The sequence below is a fragment of the Sarcophilus harrisii genome, chromosome X (assembly GCF_902635505.1).
Source record: "Sarcophilus harrisii chromosome X, mSarHar1.11, whole genome shotgun sequence".
NCBI lineage: Eukaryota > Metazoa > Chordata > Mammalia > Dasyuromorphia > Dasyuridae > Sarcophilus > Sarcophilus harrisii.
Genome location: NC_045432.1, coordinates 26,221,817 through 26,245,370, shown reverse-complemented (window position 1 = coordinate 26,245,370; position 23,554 = coordinate 26,221,817). Strand labels below are relative to the sequence as shown.

General features: G+C 37.9%; 2 protein-coding genes across 2 annotated transcripts in view; one reads left to right on the top strand and one right to left on the bottom strand.

The window, feature by feature from the left end:
• The first annotated feature begins 2,305 nt into the window (after positions 1 to 2,305).
• On the top strand, positions 2,306 to 6,966 carry NKAP (NFKB activating protein). The gene is given in 8 exon segments (XM_031945053.1): positions 2,306 to 2,315; positions 2,497 to 2,625; positions 3,735 to 3,843; positions 4,434 to 4,543; positions 4,883 to 4,958; positions 5,610 to 5,759; positions 6,794 to 6,911; positions 6,913 to 6,966. Coding segments are annotated over 8 exon segments (756 nt in total).
• A 3,896-nt stretch (positions 6,967 to 10,862) lies between these two features.
• The window catches only part of AKAP14 (A-kinase anchoring protein 14), a 50,637-nt gene continuing 37,945 nt past the window's right edge, over positions 10,863 to 23,554 (bottom strand). The window contains exons 5-7 of the mRNA XM_023506917.2: positions 13,600 to 13,779; positions 12,724 to 12,776; positions 10,863 to 11,122 (exon numbers count right to left, since the gene is read on the bottom strand). Coding sequence (XP_023362685.1) covers positions 11,038 to 11,122; positions 12,724 to 12,776; positions 13,600 to 13,779 — 318 coding nt within the window. The 3' untranslated portion in view covers positions 10,863 to 11,037. The remainder of the gene's footprint in view (positions 11,123 to 12,723; positions 12,777 to 13,599; positions 13,780 to 23,554) is intronic.

Genomic DNA, 23,554 nt, shown 5'->3' with positions numbered 1-23,554 from the left:
AACAAGAGATCAAAAATGTCAAAGGAAATAATGAGGAATATTTAGGAATGGTATTTCCATACTTGACAGTATAGGATAAAGCAGTAATCATTAAAACTCTTTGATACTAATAAAAAATTAATCTTTAGCAAAACACTAGATTTAGAAACAATATAATTCAGTAATCCCATTATTCAGTAATCTTCAGAACATAAAATAATTATTCATTCTTTTATTTTCTATATATATATATGTATATATGTATTTATACAGAGTGGGGGTGGTCAAGATATCAAAAATCTGAAGGAAAATAATGGGAAAAATAGAGAAATAGCACCTTTATACCTAAGTGTATAGTATAAAACAGTAATCATTAAAACTCTTTGATACTAATAAAAAATTAATCTTTAGCAAAACACTAGATTTAGAAACAATATAATTCAGTGACTCCATTGTTAAGTAATTTGAAGAACATAAAAGTATTATTCATTCCTTTACTTTTCATTATATGTGTGTGTGTGTACATACACACATAGCAACAGACAAAGGAACAAGAGATCAAGAATCTCAAAGAAAATATTGGGGGGCACCATACATCATAGTAAAGCATAAATCAGTAATTATTAAAACTCTGGCGCTGGTAAACAAAAAGTTGATCATTAGAAAAAACTAGATTTAGAAACAATGTAATTCAGGAATCCCATTGGTCATTAATCTTGAGAACATAAAAGAATTATTCATTCCTTAAGTTTTTATTATATATTTGCACACATATGGGGGGTGGGGTGGACAAGAGATAAAGAATCTGAAAGGAAATAATGGGTAAAAAAGAGGAATAGCACTTTCATGTTTCAGACTATAGTATAAAGTAGTAATCATTAAAACTCTTTGGTCCTTGTCAAAAAGGAAAAAATAGCTCATTAGAAAAAAACTAGATTCAGAAACAATATAATTCAGTAACCTTAAGAATATTAAAGAATTATTCACTCCTTTATTTTTCATTTTATACACACACACTCTCTCTCTCTCTCTCTCTCTCTCTCTCTCTCACACACACAGACACACACACACACACACACACACACACACACACACACACACACAGAGTGAGAGACAGACAATGGAACAAGAGATCAAAAATCTCAAAGGAAATAATGGGGGGAAAATAGGAATAGCACTTCCATACCTCAGAAAGCAGTAATCAGTAAAACACTTTGGTCCTAGTCAAAAAAATGTAGTGCATTAGAAAAAAAGAGATTTAGAAACAATTTAATTCAATCATCCCATTTTTCAGTAATCTGAAGAACATAAAAGAACTATTCATTCCTTTTACTGTTCATTTTTCAATTCATTGCTTTTGCTAAGCATCTGGGAAAATTAGAAAACAATCTTGTAGATAATTCAATCTTATATACCACATTAAGTTCCAAATGGATATGTGACCTAAATGTTAAAGATTTTGTCATTTATAAATTGGATGAAAATGGAAGGAGATGCCTTCTAAAACCGTTGGGCAAGAATTCTTAACCAAGTTAGAGATTTGTGGTCATGAAAGACAAAATCGAAAATTTCAGTTTGAGGAGCTTTTGTATAAAATCACCACAGATAGGAAAAATGAAACTGTCCTATGGGAGGAAACTTTGCAGCAAATATCTCTGAAAAAGGTCTAATAGCTAAGAAATGAAGGGAATTAACTCAAATATATAAACTCAAGGGTCATTCTCCTACAGAGAACAACTCCAGATTAAGAGAATTCTGAACTTTCATATCACCCCCCCACTCAAAATAGCAAATATGATAAAGGACAGAAGTAGTCAACATTGGAGGGACTATGGGAATATAGACACATTATTACATTGTTGACAGAGCTGTGTAATGCTGCAAACATTCTGAAAAATAATTTGCAATTAGGTGAGAAAAATGACAAAACTGTTCATACATGCTCACTCACGTATCTCACTGCTCCGGCATATACCCCTAAGGAGGTCAAATTGAAAGGCTCCCTATATACCAAAATATTCATAGCACCTTTTTTGCTATTCATAGCATAGCAAAGAATCATAAACAAAGTGGATACTTTTTGCCAGGGAACTGGCTGAACAAACTGTAGTAAGCAGATGATTGGAATGGAATTGTATCAATTGGTAAGACATGATGAGGTGTTCAAAAACACCTGAAAGGCCTTGTATGAACTGGTACTTTCTGAAGAAAGTAGAGCCAGTAATAGAAATGAAAAGAACAGTACTAGGAAGCCAATCAATGAATGTTCGTAATAGCTGATCTTGGCCCTGGAGAGGAAATACATGCCTCTATTTTTGTTGGAGAGATGGGGGACCGTCAGTGTAAAAATGTTACGTACCCATCAGATGTGGCCTCAGTCTTGCTTGATTTTGCTCAACTGTTTTCCTTTGATAGAAGGGAAGGTTTGCTGTGGGGAGGGATATCCTGGGAAATGTCTTAAGTCCTTAAACTTAAATAGTTTTAACCTGACTTCTCTTTATAACATTTGTACAAAAGGAAAGAAGAGAAAGAAGAAGACTAGCCACTCCAGGGATAGAGTTAAGAAAAAGAGAAAGACCAAGGTCTCAAGAAAACATAAAAAGCATGTTGAAAAGAGTGATGATGAGTCCAGTGATGAGCCAGGTGGTAAGAAGGGCCAATCTGAGGTTTTCAACTATCATTTTGGTCATTTAGAAGAAGGTTCTTGATTTGCTTTCTTCTGACGTATGTATTTGACATTTGCAATGAAGTACCCAGGTGAGAGAAAACAGGGCAGCCAAAATAATGAAGTTTTAAGAGTGTTTATTACTGGTCAGGACTGATCTCCCAACACCAGGACTGGAGGGGTCAGTAATGAGTGGTCTCAGGGCCATATATTTATAGAAAGAAGAGAGAGAGAGACATCAGAATGTTTCTGGATACATTTGTCTTAATAAAGGAATTTCTATTCCAAACAGGAGGCAAAAAGTCATTACTCTAGGGGGGTCATTCCCAGACAGCAGCAAGCAGTATTTCTTTAAGCTTATCAGGTTGTCAAGGTCTCAGGTCTTTCAGGACAGCACATCTAGGTTGTTAAAAATACCATCCGCAGTAGGAGGTGAAGAACTAGTAATAGACTTCTAACTACAAGGATTCAAGATTATGTTTCTCAAGGTCCCATTGGGGGTGCTTTTCCACTTTAGCAATACAGTTCCTACTGCTATGCTGGCTTATTAGGAAGAAAGCCCTTCGTTGTTAGAGCTGTCCCAAAGTGAAACAGTCCACTTTAGGAAGCAGCGGATTTCCCATCCCTGGAAATGTTCAGACGAAGGCTGGATGATGGCTTTTTGGGGGATGGCTGTTAGATTCACGCTTCAGCAGGGGGTGGGCCTAGACAACTTCTGGATCTCTTCCAGCTCTGGAAGTCACTAATAATCTGATATTGGTTAACTCAGGGTAGCTAAAACTGTGTAAGATAGCCCAGAGAAGGCTTTCTCAGAAAACTGCTTTTAAACAGATCCCTGCTTTTCCTCTGCTAACATAATTACTCTCATTACCTTGAGTGCATTTTCTGTTGTGTGGCCAGCTAAGGTTGAGTGGATTTTCTCCTTTGTAACAGATGAGACCAGAATTGTTCTATGGTTTTCTGGATGCTTAAAATTTCATTTGTTGCATTTGCTGACTTGTTTCTTCAAAGAATATAACGACAGTTAGGTGCCCATTCAGACGCTCATTCAGGTCTTTGCTTCTTAGTTATTCTCAACTTTAATTGTCAGAATCCAGAAGATCTGCTTTGAAAACCAGCAAAGACAAGAAGTCCAAGAGAAACAAGGCCAAGAAAAGCAAGAAAAGAAAAAAGAAGGGAAAGCAGAGAAAACACCGGGTGTAAGTGTGAATTCGAGATTACTTTACCTTTCTATAGGATGAAAGCTTTTTTGGAGGCTCCTTTAGATTCTTATGTTGGGGGCAGAGAAGGGAAACGTGGTGATTTTATTAAATAGGTTAAACTATTTTTAAATAAAACCTACTTACCAAAGATTGTGAATAGGATATTTAAGCTGAGGATTCTGCCATGGATTCTCTACGATGATTCCCAGAACCCAGAACCCATCTGTAGTTTGTTTTCTCCTCACGTAAGGCAAGAAAAATTAGATTGACTATTAAGCTGTATGGACATGTATACATATATTGTATTTAACATATACTTTAACACATATAACATGTATTAGTCAACATACCATCTGGGGGAGGGGGTGGGGAGGAGGGGAAAAATTGGAACAAAAGGTTTGGCAATTGTCAATGCTGAAAAATTACCCACACATAAAATTAGTAAATAAAAAGCTCTAATAAAAAAAAACTGTTAAGCAAAACACCCACATATATACTCTCTGCATTTTTCTAACAAGCAAATTTTCTTGCATCTTGATGGATTTTCCTAGGTATTTAATGTGCATCATAAATTATAATCATAACAGGAAGAAGTCAAAAAAGAGCAAGAAGCAACACAAGAGAAAGTTGCCTAAATCAAGCTCCCACAGCTCAGATGAAAAATCAAAAAAGATTCCCTTCCAAGATTATTCACTGGGTAAGTTCTTTGCAGGCAACTTCTGTGGAATAAGTATCTGTATCTATACATAGACATAGGAGTGATTGTTTAGGGGCGGTTCCTCAGCATCACGCAGCACAAATCTGGTGTGTCCAGCATCTTCCATAAGACCCAAAGCCTTTCTTTGTTGTCTGGGATTATTCCACTAAATTGGAAGCTCCCCTGATGAGGCACTTTCTTCCTTCCCATAAAGTACCTTTTGAATCTATTCCACCCAGTGGACTGAATATGCTCAACAAGTGTTCCATTAACCAACTGGTAATCTTAATGTGCGTGTGTTTGTTTATTTTGGGTGTTTTGGTTTGGTTTTTTTGACAGACAGTGAAGAAAGTCAGAGATTGATTGGACCAGAAGTTCCAAAAGCACTCAGTGTTTCGGATGACAGACCTGTGAGGTGAGTAGCAGTGGAAATGTAGAAATAGAACACTCAACTTTTTGACTTTGTCTTTTGCAACATGGCAGAAATGGAAATATGTTTTGTATGATTTTACACATGTAATTGATACCTTCTCAAAGGAGGAGAGAGAATTTCAAATTCAGAATTTCCAAAAATGAATATTAAAAATTATTTACCTATAATTGGGAAATACGTGATGAAATAAATAAAATATATTTTTAAAAAGATAAAAAAAATGTAATGTTCAGGCTTCCCATGTACCTTTCAGGCCTTTTAGTGGTCACATGAGCTATCAGTTTTCAAGTGAGCTATCACTGGGGCCTGTGATCCCTGCCTAGGGAAATGAAAAATTTCAGAAATGCTGTTTAAGGATTTTAGGGTTTTTTTTTAAGGGGAAAAAAATGGAGAGAGAATTAAGTGGAAGCAAAACCATCAAGGGAAGAAGAGGGATCTACACTAGTCTGTAATCAATAATAATGATCCTTCCATTGGGCTGTCCCAAAGGAACTCTGTCTGCATTTCTCGGTCAAACTGGCCTACCCACTTAGTTATTGCTGTCTCAGTTGTTTCCCAAGGAAATCTTCTGTTTACAATCTTTGAATACAGAGATGATCTAACACACAAATCCTTGTCTTAATTTCTTTGCAGCTGCGGTCACGCTCTATTGCCTGGCGAAGGCGAAGCCATGGCTGAATATGTGAAAGCTGGAAAACGGATCCCTCAGAGAGGAGAAATTGGCCTCACCAGTGAAGAGATTGCATCATTTGAATATGCGGGATATGTCATGAGTGGAAGCAGGTAGGTTCTTAACATTGATTTTTTTTTTTTTAATCACAGGAATGAAGTAGGATTTTGTACAGCCACAATAATTTAGATCTTAGGGTAGTTATTCCATCAAGTGAAGATTTAGGATAAAAAGAATCTAAATATGCGTTGTTTATTTGAAATTCAAGATATTACATAATCGCAACAATAATAACTAGTATTTATATGATGCTGTAAGCATCTCATTGAGCCTCATCAAAACCCCCTGAGATAGCTGTTCTCATCCCCATCTCATAAATGAGGAAATTGAGTCTAAGAGAGCTCAAACACCCCAACTTAAATGTCTGAAAGTCTTTGAAGCAGTCAGGTCTTCCTGACTTAGAGTCAGTGCTTTATCCATTGGTCATTTCACTAGCTGTTTCACAGGTAGTTTGACTTCAAACTCAGTAATGTCATCATTCTCCTAAAAATGTACCTACAAGTATCTTTCTCTAGTCCTCATGTTGCCACATAATAAATAAAATAGGGTCAGCATTGGTTCTGTTTGTTGTCTTCTCTTCAAGGCCCAGCCTATATGCTAAAATTTCTTTGATCAGAGCTTTGTACCTGGTCCAGTTTGTAGTCACAAGGGCTACTGCTTACAGTGACTGGAACCTTGCAGGGATTTTGCCTGATTGACAGCCCGCTAGCCCCCATATCCCCTACTGTTAGGATCCAGCAGAGACAGGGTTGCCTAGGTGATCCATGTACTGACATCTACTTAACTTTCTATCCAGAGTAGACTTCTGATAGCACCACACTGGTCTTGTACCCTCGGTGGTTAAGACTAAGTAGTATTTGTTATGCTGACAGAGCATCGGTGATTCAGGAAAGCTAAGTTGGATTGAATGCTAGAAAAGACTTAAAATCAGCTTAAAGTCAGCTTGGCTTACTTCCAATATGACCCATTTCAGACACTGTTTTTTAAGTGGACTACTTGGTATTCAGGCACGCTGAGAAGCTTGAGACCATTTCGAGGGAGTGGAGTGGGATAAGGTAAAGTTAGGTTTATATTCAAAATTTTCTAGGCATCATAGAATGGAGGCCGTGCGTCTCCGAAAAGAAAACCAGGTCTATGGGGCCAATGAGAAACGAATCCTGGAGTTATTGAACCGAGAAGAACGACAAAAGAGAGAAAGCAGGATTCTTAGCTAGCTTCCGAGAAATCTACAGAAAGACAAAGGGGAAGGAGAACAAATAGGATGCTTTCTTAGTTATGGAACAGAAATTCAAGTCAAAAGCATCTTCACATCAATTTCTCCTTTTCTCTCAAATGCTTGATTTGAATTTATAAATGTGCCTTTTATTTATATTATTATTTTTTGCACAAATAAGTTGTTGGTAGAATTTAGATGTTTCCTTCGTATCTTTTTGGATGAGTGCAATTGGTCCCGAAAGGGTACCTGTTAATAAAAATTTAATAATAAAAAAATTTTAAATTAAAAATAAAAATAAAAAATGATAAAAATTCAGGATCTTAAAATCTAGAGCTGGGGAACTCAGGTGAAAGGCTCCAAATCACACAATGGATTGAATTTAGATCATCTTTGAAGCTGTTTTCAACTTTGACCTTCTGTAATTTGTGAATGTATATTGAGGGAGACATGACAAGGGTCAAATTGAGAAAAGATAAGAATTGTAAATCTTACTCTACAAGATTATGCTGCTATTACCTATGTATTACATCCTCTATTGGATTTAGCAAAACTAGCCTCCCCTCAGTTTCAAGTGTGCTTGCAGGAAATAGAGGAAGCAGCCATTGTTGGTGACCAAAATTAGGTCATAGTTGCAAAGGGAAAACAGGGAGTTTGAAAATGTTTTGAATAATTGGACAAGGTAGAGTTTGTTCCCGGAATAGTGAATGTTGGTTCCTTTCCTTCTTGTGGAACAGACCGGTTGAAATGCAAATAAGAGAACATAGGACTTCTACTCAAATCTGGATTCAAATCTGAATGCAGACACTTGTGTGACTTCAGAGCAGTCCTTTCCTTTCTGTGGGGCTCACAATTGTCATACTTAAATCTCTTAAGGATTTCAGCTCTAACTTCTATTAATTTCAGTTGTGTTTTTTAAAGTAACTTTGGGAAAGTATGGAATGTCTAGTATACCAGCACAACAACATTATTTTTGCTTAAATTGTGTCTAGAAAATAGCAGCTGAAGAGATTTCCAGCTATGATCCATAAGCATGTAAGGGGTAGATAATATACATTAAAATACATGCTATTTTCACCATTACATTCCTCTACATATTTTGTTCTGTCTTATTATACCAACAGGACCTAAGAAACTAAATAAGAATATTGACTACATTGGCTGATGTATTGAGTTTGGATTATTTTTGTTTCAATAAAGTAAGTTTCATGCTTCTGGTTGTTTGAGAAGCTTTTGGGAGCAACAAAGACACCACTTCCTCTACAATCCTGAATTGCGTAACCATCTGGTTTTTCAAAGCCTTGTTTTGTATGCGCCAAACATCTGTCTTCTGCTCCAAGATGATCACCATGCTTACTCTACAGCTAACATAATCCACACAGCCAGATAGATAGTACATACATCATAGTTCCCATGTTAGGTGATGGGAACTGGAAATGATGTCTACTCATCTGAAATTAATCTTGACAACCTAACTACATTTAAGCTAATAGAAAACTAGATAAGTTCAAGAAAAGAGATAATATCTCTACTCTAGAAATAAGATTTCTTTCCTTCTTTTGGAACAAACCAGTTGAATTGCAAATTAGAAAGCATAAGACTTCTACTCCATCTGGAGTCAATGCTGAATGCAATTATTTGGCTCTTTGTATAACTTTAGGCCACTCCTTTCCTTTCTCTGGTGTTCACAATTCTCATCCATAAATCTCTCAAGGATTTGAGCTCTTAACTTCTATTCATTTCACTTGTGTTTTTTTAAAGTAACTTTGAGTTCTTTTAAGTTTTAAAAGTATGAAATGTCCAAGAAACCGGCATAATGATATTATTTCTGTTTAAAATGTGCCTATTAAGTAGCATTTGAAGAAATTTCCAACTGTGATCCATAAACATGTTAGGGGTAGATAATATGTATGTATTAAAATCTTTGCATCTACAAATGTTAAAATCTTCCTCCTTTTTGTAAATATGGATCTTTAAAAATAATAGTATTGTTATCCTCCATGGATGTTTGTTTTCATTAAGAATAAGCCTTTATTTGAATAAACTATAGGGAAGACAGATTCATCTTGCTGCTTTTAAAAGTATGTAATGTATTTGGAGTTAGGAAGAAATTTTCACCTTTACCTTCCTCTCCATTTTTTGTTCTGTCTTATTGTACCAACCACCCTAAGAAACTAAGAATATTGACAGCATTGGCTGATTATTAAATTTGGATTGTTTTTATTCAAATAAAATAAATTTCACACTTCTGGTTGTTTGAGAAGTTTTTGAGAGCAACAGGGACACCACTTCCTACCATCCTGAATTAGTTAACCATCTGTTTTTTCAAAGCCTTGTTTTGTGTCTGTCAAACATCTGTCTTCTGCTCCAAGACGGTCACTGAGCTTAATCCACAGCTAACCTAGGCCACACAACCAGGTAGACAGTCCACACAGCATAGTCCCTCTGCTACCTGATGCGAATTGGGAAAATCCATCAATTTAAGAAATGAAATGATTATCTCTGCTTCAGAAATAAGACTGAAAAAGCCTCCCTAATGATCCTAGATTAGGTGAGCCTAACACGTCAAAGTCTGATTTGTTGATTTACTTCTTATATAGTATTAGCTACTGCTTGTCCTCAAGTCCACTAAATGCTTCAATTCCTCGCTAAATGTCCTGATCTCAGTCCCTCAAAATAGTAGCTAACATTTCTATAACACCACGTGTAGGGTACTGATGAACTTTCTTATCAGATGAGTAAGTAGATGAGATGAATTAATGTTGATTTAACAACTGCCTTAGTCAGCTGTTTGGGGAGTCAGAAAGGGATTGAGAAGTTGAAGATAAATCAGGAAGAAGAGAAGACTCAAAACCATTGGAAAGGTGTTTTTAACAGCAAGGATGTTTTTTTTTTTTTTTGGTGGATGGTTCAGGGTTTTTTGGTTTGTTTTGCCTCAGAGGGGAAAAGAGAACCAAGTAGTCAGAATGGTAGGGAGGGAGGTAGAAGAATTTGGTGGCAATGTCGGATATTTAGTTAGGATTTTAAGGATTACAAAGCCCTTTACGCAGAATATTTTTATTTTTCCTCTGTCATCCCATTCCATTTTCTTCAGCAGATGGCCCTTTCTCATTAATCTTTCATCACTCCCTGTTTCTCCACTATTTACAAACATACCCCATGTCTTCCCCGCCTTCCAAAAAACTCTTATGATCCATCTAGCTCTACTACTTCTTGTCCTCAATCTCCTTTTTCTGGCCAAACACCTTGAGAAAGAAAATGGTCTACAACAGGTGACATCCACTTCCTTTCCTCCCGTAATTTTATAGTCTGCCTTCTGACATTTAACCAAAACAACCCCTCCAGTTATTAGTGATTTTGATTGCCAAAGCCAATGACTTTCTGTCATCGTTGATCTCACTGTAGTCTTTGATGCTGTTGATGACTCTCTTCTTTCCAGATTTCTGTGACACTATTTATTCTCGTTCTCTTACTCACCTGATGGCTCCTGTCTCCTCTCCTGCATCCTCATATCCTATCTGCTAATCATCACTATTCCACAAGGTTCTGTCCCAGGCCCTTTTTTAAAATTTTATTTGGGGTTTTCATCAACTATCATTATATAAATTATCTTCTCTAAGCTGATGACTCTCAGGTCAACTTGTTCAGTCCTAATCTCTCTCCTGGCCTCGAGTTTTGCATCTCTAGATGCCTGCTAGGTATCTCAAACTAGATGCAATAACTTCATTATTACTGTCAAATGCTTTTTACAGATTAGGAAACAGGGTTAAGTGACTTGCCCAGGGTGACTCAATAGGATTGGAGGCAGGATTGGATCTGAACTCGGGTCTTCCTGATTCTGTGCCCCAAACTCTATCCACTGTACTACCTAGATGACTGAATGGGGGTATACTAATAGAAAAGATGGTCTGGAGAAATAGAAAACACCTGTCTGGTAAATTTATTTGTGTGGTAAAAAAAAACAGAATGGAAAACAATTCCAGGCAGCTTGATTCTAAGTGTCCTGACAACTTTATTTCCCAAAACATACTGTATGACTGAATTTATAAGGTTGTATTTAGTGCACATACACAAGAAATCCAGTCTCCCAAACCCCAAATCAACAGTGGATCATTGAATTAGAAGTTAATGCTGTTCATTAGGATGATCTTGCTTTCAATGATGTCCTTCAGCCACTTTTCTCGGAAGCGAGATTTTCCTGGTCTGCAGTGGGGTGGGGGAGAGAGAAGAGGGAGAAAAAGGAAGAAAAGAGGGAAGGAGGAAGAGAGAAGGAAAGAGGAAGGGAGAAGAGGGAAAAGGAGAAGGAAGGAGACAGAAGGAAAGAAAGATTGAGAGACAAAGGAAGGGAGGGAGAAGAGGAGAGACAGGAAAGAGAAGGAAAGAATAAGACAGAGTGATGGAGAGGAAGTGGAAGGGAGGGAGAGGAGGGACAGGAAGAGAGAAGGAAAGAAGGAGGGAGAGAAGGAAAGAGATTGATAAAGGGAGGGAAAGAGAAAAAGAGGAAGGGAGGGGAAAGAAGAAAGAGAAAAAGAAAGATTGAGAAACAACGAGGGAGGGAGAGGAGACAGGGAGAGAGAGAGAAAGGGGGAGGGAAAAATAGAAAGTTCTTAAAATCACAGAAACTAGGCAGCAATAATCAATGTCGGAGGAGTATGGAAAGATAGATGCACTCTGGGTAGACCTGAAGAGTAGTCTATTCAGGGTCTCAATTTGGAATCATGCAAGAAAAATGACTAAACTTTCCATACCCTTCTATCTAGCAATCCCAGTACTGGGACTGCCCTAAGGAAACCAAATAGAGAAACAAGGGATCAATATAGTCCCGAATCATCATAATATCATTCTTTGTAGTAAAAAAAAAAAATCCGATTCAGCGCCCAAGTGGGAAATAAACCAAAAAGAGAACTCTGATAAATGAGTGAGGTGGAATATGTGTGTGACAGGTAGAAGGAATTCAGGGAAATATTTGTGGGGACATCTGTGTGATATGAAGCAGAAGGAAACTAAGAAAACAACAATGGAAATGTAAAGATCACCCAAAGTACATAATGGGCAAAGTAATGAAGGTCCCCGGAATAAAACCAAGAGGTGGGCGACTGCTGGCACAGACTACTATCTACATTGTCTGACAAGGTTTCTGTATTTTACTGAGTGTTTTCTTTTGCCACAAGGGAGGGTTCAAAGTAGGGGATGGGTGGATGGGAAATGACTGAAATCAAGACAAAAGACATCAATAAGATATATTTTTCTTAAAGAAATGATGAAAACTTAATCAAGATATAATATAGAGAGATATAGATCTGGAACAGCCATTTTAGAGGCCATTAATTCCAATTTCCTCATTTTTGCCCAAGTGAGGAAACAGGCCCAGAGTCACAAGGTAATAAGTATCTAAAACAGGATTTAAATTTAGGCCTTTGCTAATTCCATGAGCCACGCTCTGTCCCGTGTACTTCCTAGCTGCTTCATTTCAGAGTAGCTCCTAAACCTGAAAAGGATTTCTAGTTAATTCTACACATTTCTATTTAAAAAATAGTCTTTCAAGACTGGGAGTCATGCAATCCCTTTCTTGTGCCTTCTCATGCTGCAAGGATCAATGAGCTAGCCTATTGGGTCCTTGGAGGATGGGAGCATTTCATCCAAAGGCATGATTAAACCTGTGAGCAAGCCCTCAGAGCCAGGATTTTGGACTGCACCCCAGTGGGGACTAGGAAGCCTTTCCCTCTTCTCTTCCCTCTTCCTATTCACTGGTCCTCCCCCTCCCCACTCCTCTTTTTAATGTAGCCCCCAAACACATATATTACCTGTGAACATATCTGTTGGACTCCAGGACAAAAAATACTTCAACTGGCAAGCTCTGTGACAGAAAGAAGAAATTAGCCACGTTAGCTTTCATTTCTAGGTAGCCTTGAAGGTTAGAGACCCCCTTTCCCCCAAAACAAAGCAAATAAGCCCACTGGGCAGAGTGCCAGGCCTGGAGTCAGGAAGACTCCACTTCCTGAGTTCAAATCTGACCTCAGACACTGCCTAGTCTTAGTGTGACCCTAGGCCAGTCACTTCATTGCCTCAGTTTCCTCATGCTTTCCTCTCAAGAGCCCCTCAGGAGGTAAAGATGTGAATATAATTATCTTCATTTTAAAGATGAGGAAACTGAGACTACAAAGTATCACGTGTCATCAAGCTAGTCAGGATCTGAACAGGGAATTTAACTCAGACCTCCTGTTTCCATTTCCTGGGCTCTTGGAGTGTAGGATCATGGGACCATAGATTCAGAAGGAACCCTGAAGGTCATTGTGTTTAAATCTACCCATCCACCGAGTCTGCCTTTTACCAAACAGCAAACAGAAGCAGGGACTGGCTCAAGATCACATGGAGAGGTTTAGGTCTATAGCTAGAAGGGACCTCAGAGGTCATCCAGTGTGACCCCCTCATGTAACCGAGGCTATAAAGGCTCAGAGCAGAAAACTGGCTGGCCAGGGTCACCCAGCTATTGAAGGTTTGAGCAGGAGCTGCACCAGGGCCCATGAGTCATACAGACTGAACCATAGAGTCAAACTGAACTATAATCAATCTAGGGATTTGCCCCAGTACAGCAATCTCATTGTGTGTGGGGGGGGGGAGGGGATAGCTTTCCCCAGTTCTATTCTAGGAAGAGGTAGCAGCCCAAGGGGAGCACTCACTTTCGGTTTGATCTTGGAGATCTCAATGAGAAAGTAGACACAGGCAGTGGCCCGAGGGATGGGCTTGCGGGATGTGGGGATGCTCCAGCGCACCCGGTAATGGTAGCGGACGCTGAACTCCAAGTCTTCCTTCTCCAGGTAGTCAGACCAGTGGAGCCAGCTCTCATGAAATTCCCAAGTCTGCTCAACACAAAATGAGGAGGGAAGGGAGAGAAGAGAGGGAGGGAGAGAAGGAGGGAGAAAGAGGCAGAGAAGGAAGAGACAGAACCGAGAGAAGCAGGGGAGAGAGACAGAAAGAGACAGAGAGAAGGGAGGGAGAAAGAAACAGGAGGAGAAAGGATCAGGAGACAAAGAGAGAGAGAAGAGAGAAAGACAGAAACAAAGAGAGGGGGAGAGAGAAATTAAGAATTAGTTAAAGACAGCTGAAGAAAGAGATAGGGAAAGGCATGGAGTGCCATCCATTGATGGCAGCTCTGCCACCAGAGGCAGGATGGCTGGCAGCTGCGCCTGAGAGCAATCAATGCTCCTGGAAAAAACGACATCCATTGAGGCCCGGTTTCCTTTTATCAAGGGAACTTGGGACTTCTGAGAGAAAGTGAATTTGGTGAGAGTGAACCGAACTTGAAGTCCTAGGATATGAATTCCTAAGCTCCCTTCTACCTCTGTGACCTCAGACAAAGATCTCATCTCCCTGGGCCTCAGTTTTCCCTCCTTTAAAATGAGGGGTTTTAGACTAACTAGCCTGTAAAGTCCTTCAAGTTCAAGATCTGTGATCTTTTGTGGCCAAATCAGTTCACATATCTGGGTCTCATTCTCCCCCTCTGTAAAATGAAGGGGCTGAACAAATGGCCTCTAGGCCCCGATCCAGTTCCAGAGATAGCATCCTATGGGTGACCTTGAACAAGTTCTTTTGCCTTTCTGTGCCTCAGTTTCCTTCTCTGTAACATGAAGGGGTTTGACTAGATGGCCACTGGGGTCCCTTCTAGCTCTATGGACCTACTCTCTGAAGATTAAACAAGGATGAATACTTGTGTAAAGCAGAGATGTTTTCATGGCTTGCCCCTACTTTACTGAGTTTATAACTAGGGGTTTTGCTGTGTTAAGTTTGCTTAAAGAAAAGCATCCCAGTAAAGAGATCATTGGCCCCTGTTCATTTACCAGGTGCATGCTTTTCTGCTACTGGAAAAAGCAGGTCATTTGACTGTAGGAGATGTGCCCTTGACACTTTTTAGTCATATGGCCCTGGTAGACACCTCCTCTCCCTGAGACTCAGTTCCATTCTCTACTGAAAGGGAGATAGTAATATGAGGGAAGAAAGCATCATGGAAATAGGAAGTATTATTCAGCAATAATACTACAGATTATTGGAGGAAACTTAGCACATTAATTAGAGGCTTTGGAATCAGGAAACACCATGGAAATAGGAATTATTATTCAGGAATAATACTTCAGATTATTAGACTTTGTTTAATTAGATTATATGACATAGATATGTCAGGAATAATACTTCAGATTATTAGAGGCAACTTGGTACATTGATTAGAGGCTTTGGAATCAGGAAACCCCATGGAAATAGAAACTATTATTCAGGAATAATACTTCAGATTATTAGACTGTGTTTAATTAGATTATATTATATAGATAATATTCAGCAATAATACTTCAGATTATTAGAGTAAACTTGGTACACTGATTAGAGACTTTGGAATCAGGAAACACCATGAAAATAGGAACTATTATTCAGGAAAAATGATTCAGATTATTAGATGTTGTTTATATTATATGACATAGATATGTCAGGAATAATACTTCAGATTATTTGAGGCAACTTAGTATAATGAATAGAGGCTTTGGAATCAGGAAACCCCATGGAAATAGGAACTATTATTCAGGAATAATACTTCAGATTATTATACTTTGCTTAATTAGATTATATGACATAGATATGTTAGGAATAATACTTCAGATTATTAGAGGCAACTTGGTACATTGATTAGAGACTTTGGAATCAGGAAACACCATGGAAATAGGAAGTATTATTCAGGAATAAGAGTTGAGAGTATTAGTGGAAAGTTAGGACATTGAGTAGAGGCTTTGGAATCAGGAAACACCATAAAAATAGGAACTATTACTCAGGAATAATACTTCAGATTATTATACTTTGTTTAATTAGATTATATGGCATAGATATGTCAGGAATACTACTTCAGATTATTGGAGGCAACATAGTACATTGATTAGAGGTTTTCGAATCAGGAAACCCCATGGAAATAGGAACTATTATTCAGGAATCATACTTCAGATTATTAGACTGTGTTTAATTAGATTATATGATAAAGATATAAGCCAGGAATCATACTTCAGATTATTAGAGGCAACTTGGTACAATAATTAGTGTCTTTGGAATCAGGAAACCCCATGGAAATAGAAACTATTATTCAGGAATAATGATTCAGATCATAAGACTGTGTTGAATTAGATTGTATGACATAGATATATCAGGAATAATATTTCAGATTATTAGAGGCAACATGGTATATTGACTAGAGGTTTCGGAATCAGATAACACCATGGAAATAGGATTAATACTTTAGATTATTAGAGTCAAAATAATACTTTAATTAGAGGCTTTGGAATTAGGAAACCCCATGGAAATAGAAATTATTATTCAGGAATAATGATTCAGATTATTGGAGGAAACTCAGGACATTTTTGAGAGGCTTTGGAATCAGAAAACCCCATGGAAATAGGAAGTATTATTCAGGAATAAAACTTTAGATTATTAAACTGTGTTTAATTAGATTATATATTACAGATATGGGCCAGAACTCTATACCAGATTAGGAGGCAAATTGGCACATTGATTTTCGAGACTTCGGAATCAGAACACTTTCTGCTGTAATAGAAGCATTATTCAAGAATAATGCTTCCAGATTGTTTAGACCATGCTCTTAACTAGACTATAATATGATGCAATATCCAACAAATATTCAGAACACTAGTGGAAAGCCATACACTGATCAAAATACTTGAATCAACACCATGTGAGTCCTATCCAGAGCTCACCACCAGATCATTACAATTTCTGCCTAACTAGACTGAGGCTAAACAGATGACGTGAAACGTCACTCCAGACCATTGGAAGCAAATTACCAGTACACTACCAGAGGTTTTGAACCTGTGAAAGTTGCACTATGGAAGTGGATTATTTCACATTATTGTAACTCTGGTACATTGATTAGATGTTTGAGAGCCGATAACACCATGGGAAGTAGGATCATCACTCCAGACCTCATTAGGAGTCAAATTCACGCTTTAATTAGGAGGCTTCTTGGAATTAGGAAACCCCCATGAAAAATAGAAATCTATTGTGAACAATGCTCCATCATTTATAAAACCCCAGGCCACTGTTTAGGAGGCTTTGGACCGCTGGCAGTCTCCATGGAAATGAAAGCATTATCCAGGAATAATCCCTTCAGAGTTATCGGGAGCAACTCTGGGCACATTGATTGAGGGCCTGGAATCAGAAATCACCATGGAAAACAGTGAACAAGACTCTCAGATCATTAGAGAAAAAATCTCGGAAATGCTGATTAGAGGCTCTGGAATCAGGGAAACCCCATGGAAATAGAAATTAAGGATTCGTGAACAATGTTCTATCATTAGGTGAAACTGGTGCCATTGTTTTAGAGGCTGAACCAGGGAAATTGTTTGAAATAGTATGTCCCATTATTCAGAACAAGACCTCAATCATTAGACTCCTGCTCTAACTGAGACTATACGACGGTACCAAGTCAGAATACCCAGATTATTGATAACCTGCTGGCACATTTATTAGAGGCTTGAATCCCAGGAAACAACTACGGAAACAGAAAACCATTATCCAGGAACAATGCCGCAGACTGTTGGGACCCAAGGCTCAAACAGATCACACAGGCAGAGGCACAACAAGCAACAGTCACTCAGACGGGCTAGGAGTCAACCTTACCACTGCTGATCAGGAGACTTCAAATCAGGAATCCACATGGAAAATAGGTATTGTCTGAATGGAAGACCAGATCATTAGAATCGTGTTTAATTAGATCGAATACATAATGATAATCCAGGCTGGGTCACTCAGACTTCATTACAACTGATCACTTGCATCAGAGGCATGGGACGCCCACCACCCAGATCATTGATAACAGATAGCACACTGACTAGAGGAGGCTTCCCTGAACCCAGAAACCCCACGGAAATAGAACCATTATCCAGGAACAAACACTCCGCATTACACTCCCTGCTCTTAACTTAGATCATACGACACAGGATACACAGGAACAACACCCTGATCATCAGGAGGCAACCTGGCACACTGATTAGAGACTCCTGAATCAGGAAACACCATGGAGGCCAGGAAACAAATTATCCAGGCCCACTCCAAGAGGATGGCGTGAGAGACCATGCCCAATCAGGATCATATTTCATACAGATGATCCAACAACAATACTCAGAGCACTAGTTGTGCATTGATTAGAGGTTTCTTGGAATCAGAAAGTCACCATGGAAATAGGAAGTATTATTCAGGAATAAGAGTTGAGAGTATTAGTGGAAAGTTAGTACATTGATTAGAGGCTTTGGAATCAGGAAACACCATGGAAATAGGAAGTATTATTGGAATAAATACCAGATTATTAGATCAGGTTTAATAGATTTTGGTTGTTGCTAAATATAATCTCAGTGAATAATACTCAGATTGTCATACCTTGTTCAATTAGGATCATATGGCATAGATATGCTCGGTGGGGAAACACGGTATTTCAGATTATTGAGCAACATAGTAGTTACTGATTGAGGCTGTGGAACTGTGGTCTCATGGAATGAAACCATTATTCAGGAATAATACTAGATTAATGATCGTGCTTAATTAGATTATGGCTTATATAGATAATATTCAGCAAATGGTGATTCTCAGATTACAGAGTAAACTCATATACTGATTAGAGATTCTTCGAATCAGGAAACACCATGAAAATAGGAACTATTATTCAGGAAAAATGATTCAGATTATTAGATGTTGTTTATATTATATGACATAGATATAAGTCAGGAATAATACTTCAGATTATTAGACTGTGTTTAATTAGATTGTATTATATAAATATAATTTAGGAATAATACTTCAGATTATGATCCTTTGTTTAATTAGATTATATGGCATAGATATGTCAGGAATACTACTTCAGATTAGAGGCAAATATAGGACACATTAGAGGTTTCTAACCTCAGGGAAACCCCATGGAAATAGGAACTATTATTCAGGAAAAATGATTCACATTATTAGATTTTGTTTATATTATATGACATAGATATAAGTCAGGAATAATACTTCAGATTATTTGAGGCAACTTAGTATACTGAATAGAGGCTTTGGAATCAGGAAACACCATGGAAATAGGAAGTATTATTCAGGAATAATGCTTCAGATTGTTAGACTATGTTTAATTAGATTATATTATATAGATAGCATTCAACAATAATACTTCAGAGCATTAGTGGAAAGTTATTCAGGAATAATACTTCAGATTATTATGTTTTGTTTACTTAGATTATATAACATAGATATGTCAGGAATACTACTTTAGATTATTGGAGGCAACATAGGATGTTGATTAGAGGTTTTCGAATCAGGAAACCCCATGGAAATAGGAACTATTATTCAGGAAAAATGATTCAGATTATTAGATTTTGTTTATATTATATGACATAGATATAAGTCAGGAATAATACTTCAGATTATTTGAGGCAACTTAGTATACTGAATAGAGGCTTTGGAATCAGGAAACCCCATGGAAATAGGAACTATTGTTCAGGAATAAAACTTCAGACTATTATATTTGCTTGATTAGATTATATGACATAGATATGTTAGGAATAATACTTCAGATTATTAGAGGCAACCCCTGGCACATTTATCAGGAGAGACCTTGGGAACCAGTGTCGACCATGAAAATAGGAAGCATGGGTCCTGGTGGAACAATGCCTCTCAGATTGTTGACCATGCTCACTGATTATATTATACAGAGCAACATCTGACGGGCCTAAATTGTATTTCCGTATACTAGTGAAAGTTAGCACACTGATCAGGAGGCTTTGGGAACTGTGAAAACACCATTAAAAATAGAACTATCTCTGTGAACAATACTCAGATTATTAGACCGTGCCCAATGCAAACACAACCTCAAAGTCTATCATAATTTCTGTTTCACCCAGGAGATTATATGGCATGGATGCCAGGAATACTACCAGATTGATTGGAGGCAACATAGGACGTTGATTAGAGGTTTTCAAATCAGGAAACCCCATGGAAATAGGAACTATTATTCAGGAATCATACTTCAGATTATTAGACTGTGTTTAATTAGATTATATGATATAGATATAAACCAGGAATCATACTTCAGATTATTAGAGGCAACTCATACACACTAGTGTCTCTTTGGAATCAGGGAAACTTCTATGGAAATAGAAACTATTATTCAGGAAATAATGATCTGTGATCATAAGACTGTGTTGTAGAATTAGATTGTGCCACATAGATACATCAGTGTGGGCGGTCAGATTTCAGATTGTCAGAGTAACCTGGTATATATTGACTAGAGGTTTCGGAATCAGATAACACCATGGAAATAGGATTTGGAGAACACTTTGGGATTATTTGAGTCAAATTCAACGTGCCTTCTAATTAGAGGCCTGGGAACGTGTCCCAGAAATAGAAATCATTATTCAGGAACAATGTATCCAGATTGGCTGTGGAGGAACCAGACATTCTTTGGGAGGCTTTGGGAATCAGAAACCCATGGAAATAGGAAGGTTTATCCAGTGAACAACACCCAGAATTATTGTGACCGTGCCTTAATTAGATCATACGATTACAGACATGCCTGTGAACCCATAGCCTCCAGATCATTAGAGCAACCTGGTACAAATAACTAGTGTGTCTCGGGAATCAGGAAACCCGAAATAGAAACTATTATTCAGTGGAAATACTTGACTAGATCATAAGACTGTGTTGAATTAGATTGTGGCTGACATAGATATATCAGGAAAAAATATTCTCGGCATTTCACAGAGCAACCCCAGGCATGGGACTAGAGGTTTTGGGAACTGGTGGGATAACTGTAACTGCTGCAGCCAGATCATACCCAGACTCCATTCCTGGACAAATCAACGCCTCAACTGAGGCCTGAAACTGTGAACCCAATGGAAAATAGAAACTTATCAGTCTGCGAACAATGATTCAGATCATTAGAGGAAACTTAGGCATTGGGCCTTTGAGAGGCTCGGGAATCAGGGAAAACTTATTGAAATAGGGTAGTATTATTCAGGAATGGCCTTAGATGGCTGTGGGACTGTGTTTAATTAGATTATAGCGATGCTAGATATGCCAGGTAAATCCCATACTCTGATTGCTTAGAGGCAACTCTAGGCTAACAATTAGTGCCCTTGGAATCAGTGAAACCCCACGGAAATAAAACCATTGGTCTGTGAATAATGATTCAGACCACAAGATCGTGTTGAATTAGATGTATGACATAGATATATTTGTAAACAGTCATTTCAGATTGTGGAGGTAATTGTAAGGCCATTGACTAGAGGTTTTGTAATCAGATAACACCATGGAAATAGGATTGCCACTACTACCCGAGTCAATTAATGCTTTGATTAGAGACTTTGGAATCAGGAAACACCATGGAAATAGGAACTATTATTCAGGAATAATACTTCATATTATTATATTTTGTTTACTTAGATTATATAACATAGATATGTCAGGAATACTACTTCAGATTTTTAGAGGCAACTTGGTACATTGATTAGAGACTTTGGAATCAGGAAACACCATGGAAATAGGAAGTATTATTCAGGAATAAGAGTTGAGAGTATTAGTGGAAAGTTAGGACATTGAGTAGAGGCATTGGAATCAGGAAACACCGGAACAGGAAATAATATCCAGAATACTCAGACTGTCAGTCCATGCCTAATCAGACCATATCACAGACAACATCCAAACAACAACACCAGACACTAGTGAAAGTCAGCACACTGATTGTCAGAGTTTCGAATCCCAGGAAACACCATGGAAATAGGAAATATTATTCAGGAATAAGAGTTGAGAGTATTAGTGGAAAGTTAGGACGTTGAGTAGAGGCATTGGAATCAGCAAACACCATAAAAATAGGAACTATTACTCAGGAATAATACTTCAGATTATTAGACTGTTTTTAATTAGATTGTATGACATAGATATATCAGGAATAATATTTCAGATTATTAGAGGCAACTTGGTATACTTTGACCAGAGGTTCGAACCCAGACACCATTCATGAAAAATAGGGATTAATAATTTCTAGATTATTTGAGCCTCAAATCATGCCTTTGACTAGAGGCTTTGGAATCAGGAAACACCATGGAAATAGGAAGTATTATTCAGGAATAAGAGTTGAGAGTATTAGTGGAAAGTTAGGACGTTGAGTAGAGGCTTTGCAATCAGGAAACACCATAAAAATAGGAACTATTACTCAGGAATAATACTTCAGATTATTAGATTGTGTTTAATTAGATTGTATTATATAAATATAATTTAGGCAAAATACTTCAGATTATGATCCTTTGTTTAATTAGATTAGGCGCGGCAGATATGTCAGGAATACTACTTCAGATTATTGGAGGCAACATAGTACATTGTTTAGAGGTTTTCGAATCAGGAAACCCCTTGGAAATAGGAACTATTATTCAGGAAAAATGATTCAGATTATTAGATTTTCTTTATATTATATGACATAGATATAAGTCAGGAATAATACTTCAGATTATTTGAGGCAAATTAGTATACTGAATAGAGGCTTTGGAATCAGGAAACCCCATGGAAATAGGAACTATTGTTCAGGAATAATACTGCAGATTATTATACTTTGCTTAATTAGATTATATGACATAGATATGTTAGGAATAATACTTCAGATTATTAGAGGCAACTTGGTCCATTGATTAGAGACTTTGGAATCAGGAAACAATTGTTTTGGAAATAGGTAAAGCTACTATTCAGGAACAATGCCTGGGACTGTTAGACCATGCTCCAATCAGATCATTACATGGGTAGATGCCATCCCAACACACCCAGGAGCACTGAAGTGGAAAGTCAGGCACACTGACTCAGAGGCTTCCTGGGAACCCAGGAAACAATCTCATGGAACAGGGAAGCCACTATCCAGGAACAAGAGCTGAGAGCACGTGGAAAGCCAGGACACTGAGCAGAGGCAAGCACTGAACCAGGAAACACCTCACGGAAACAGTTTACCATCCAGGAACAATGCCTCCAGACTGTTTGGATCATGCTCTAATCACATCAGCAATACAGATAGCATCCAACACCGTGACACTAGTGAGCCAGGCACACTGATTAGAGGTTTGGAATCAGGAAACACCATGGAAATAGGAAGTATTATTCAGGAATAAGAGTTGAGAGTATTAGTGGAAAGTTAGGACATTGAGTAGAGGCATTGGAATCAGGAAACACCATGGAAAAGTGGTGCCATTATCCGTGAACAATGCCTCAGATCAGACCATGCCTAATCAGGATCAGATACTGATACAGATGCAATGTCCCAAATTCCCAACACCAGACAATTAGGCGGAAATAAGCAACACTGATCAAAAGGCTCCTTGAACTCAGGAAACAAATCACGTGTGCCTGTGAAAGTCCCATCCAGGATCACCCGCCCAGGATCATTGGCCCCTGTCTAATCAGGACAATACGACACAGATACGTTCAGAAATGTACCACCTCAGATCATTGGAGCAAGCAACAAGCACTGACTAGAGGTTTCTCGAACTGTGTCCTCATGGAAATAGGAACTATTATTCAGGAAAAATGATTCACATTATTAGATTTTGTTTATATTTATATGACAAG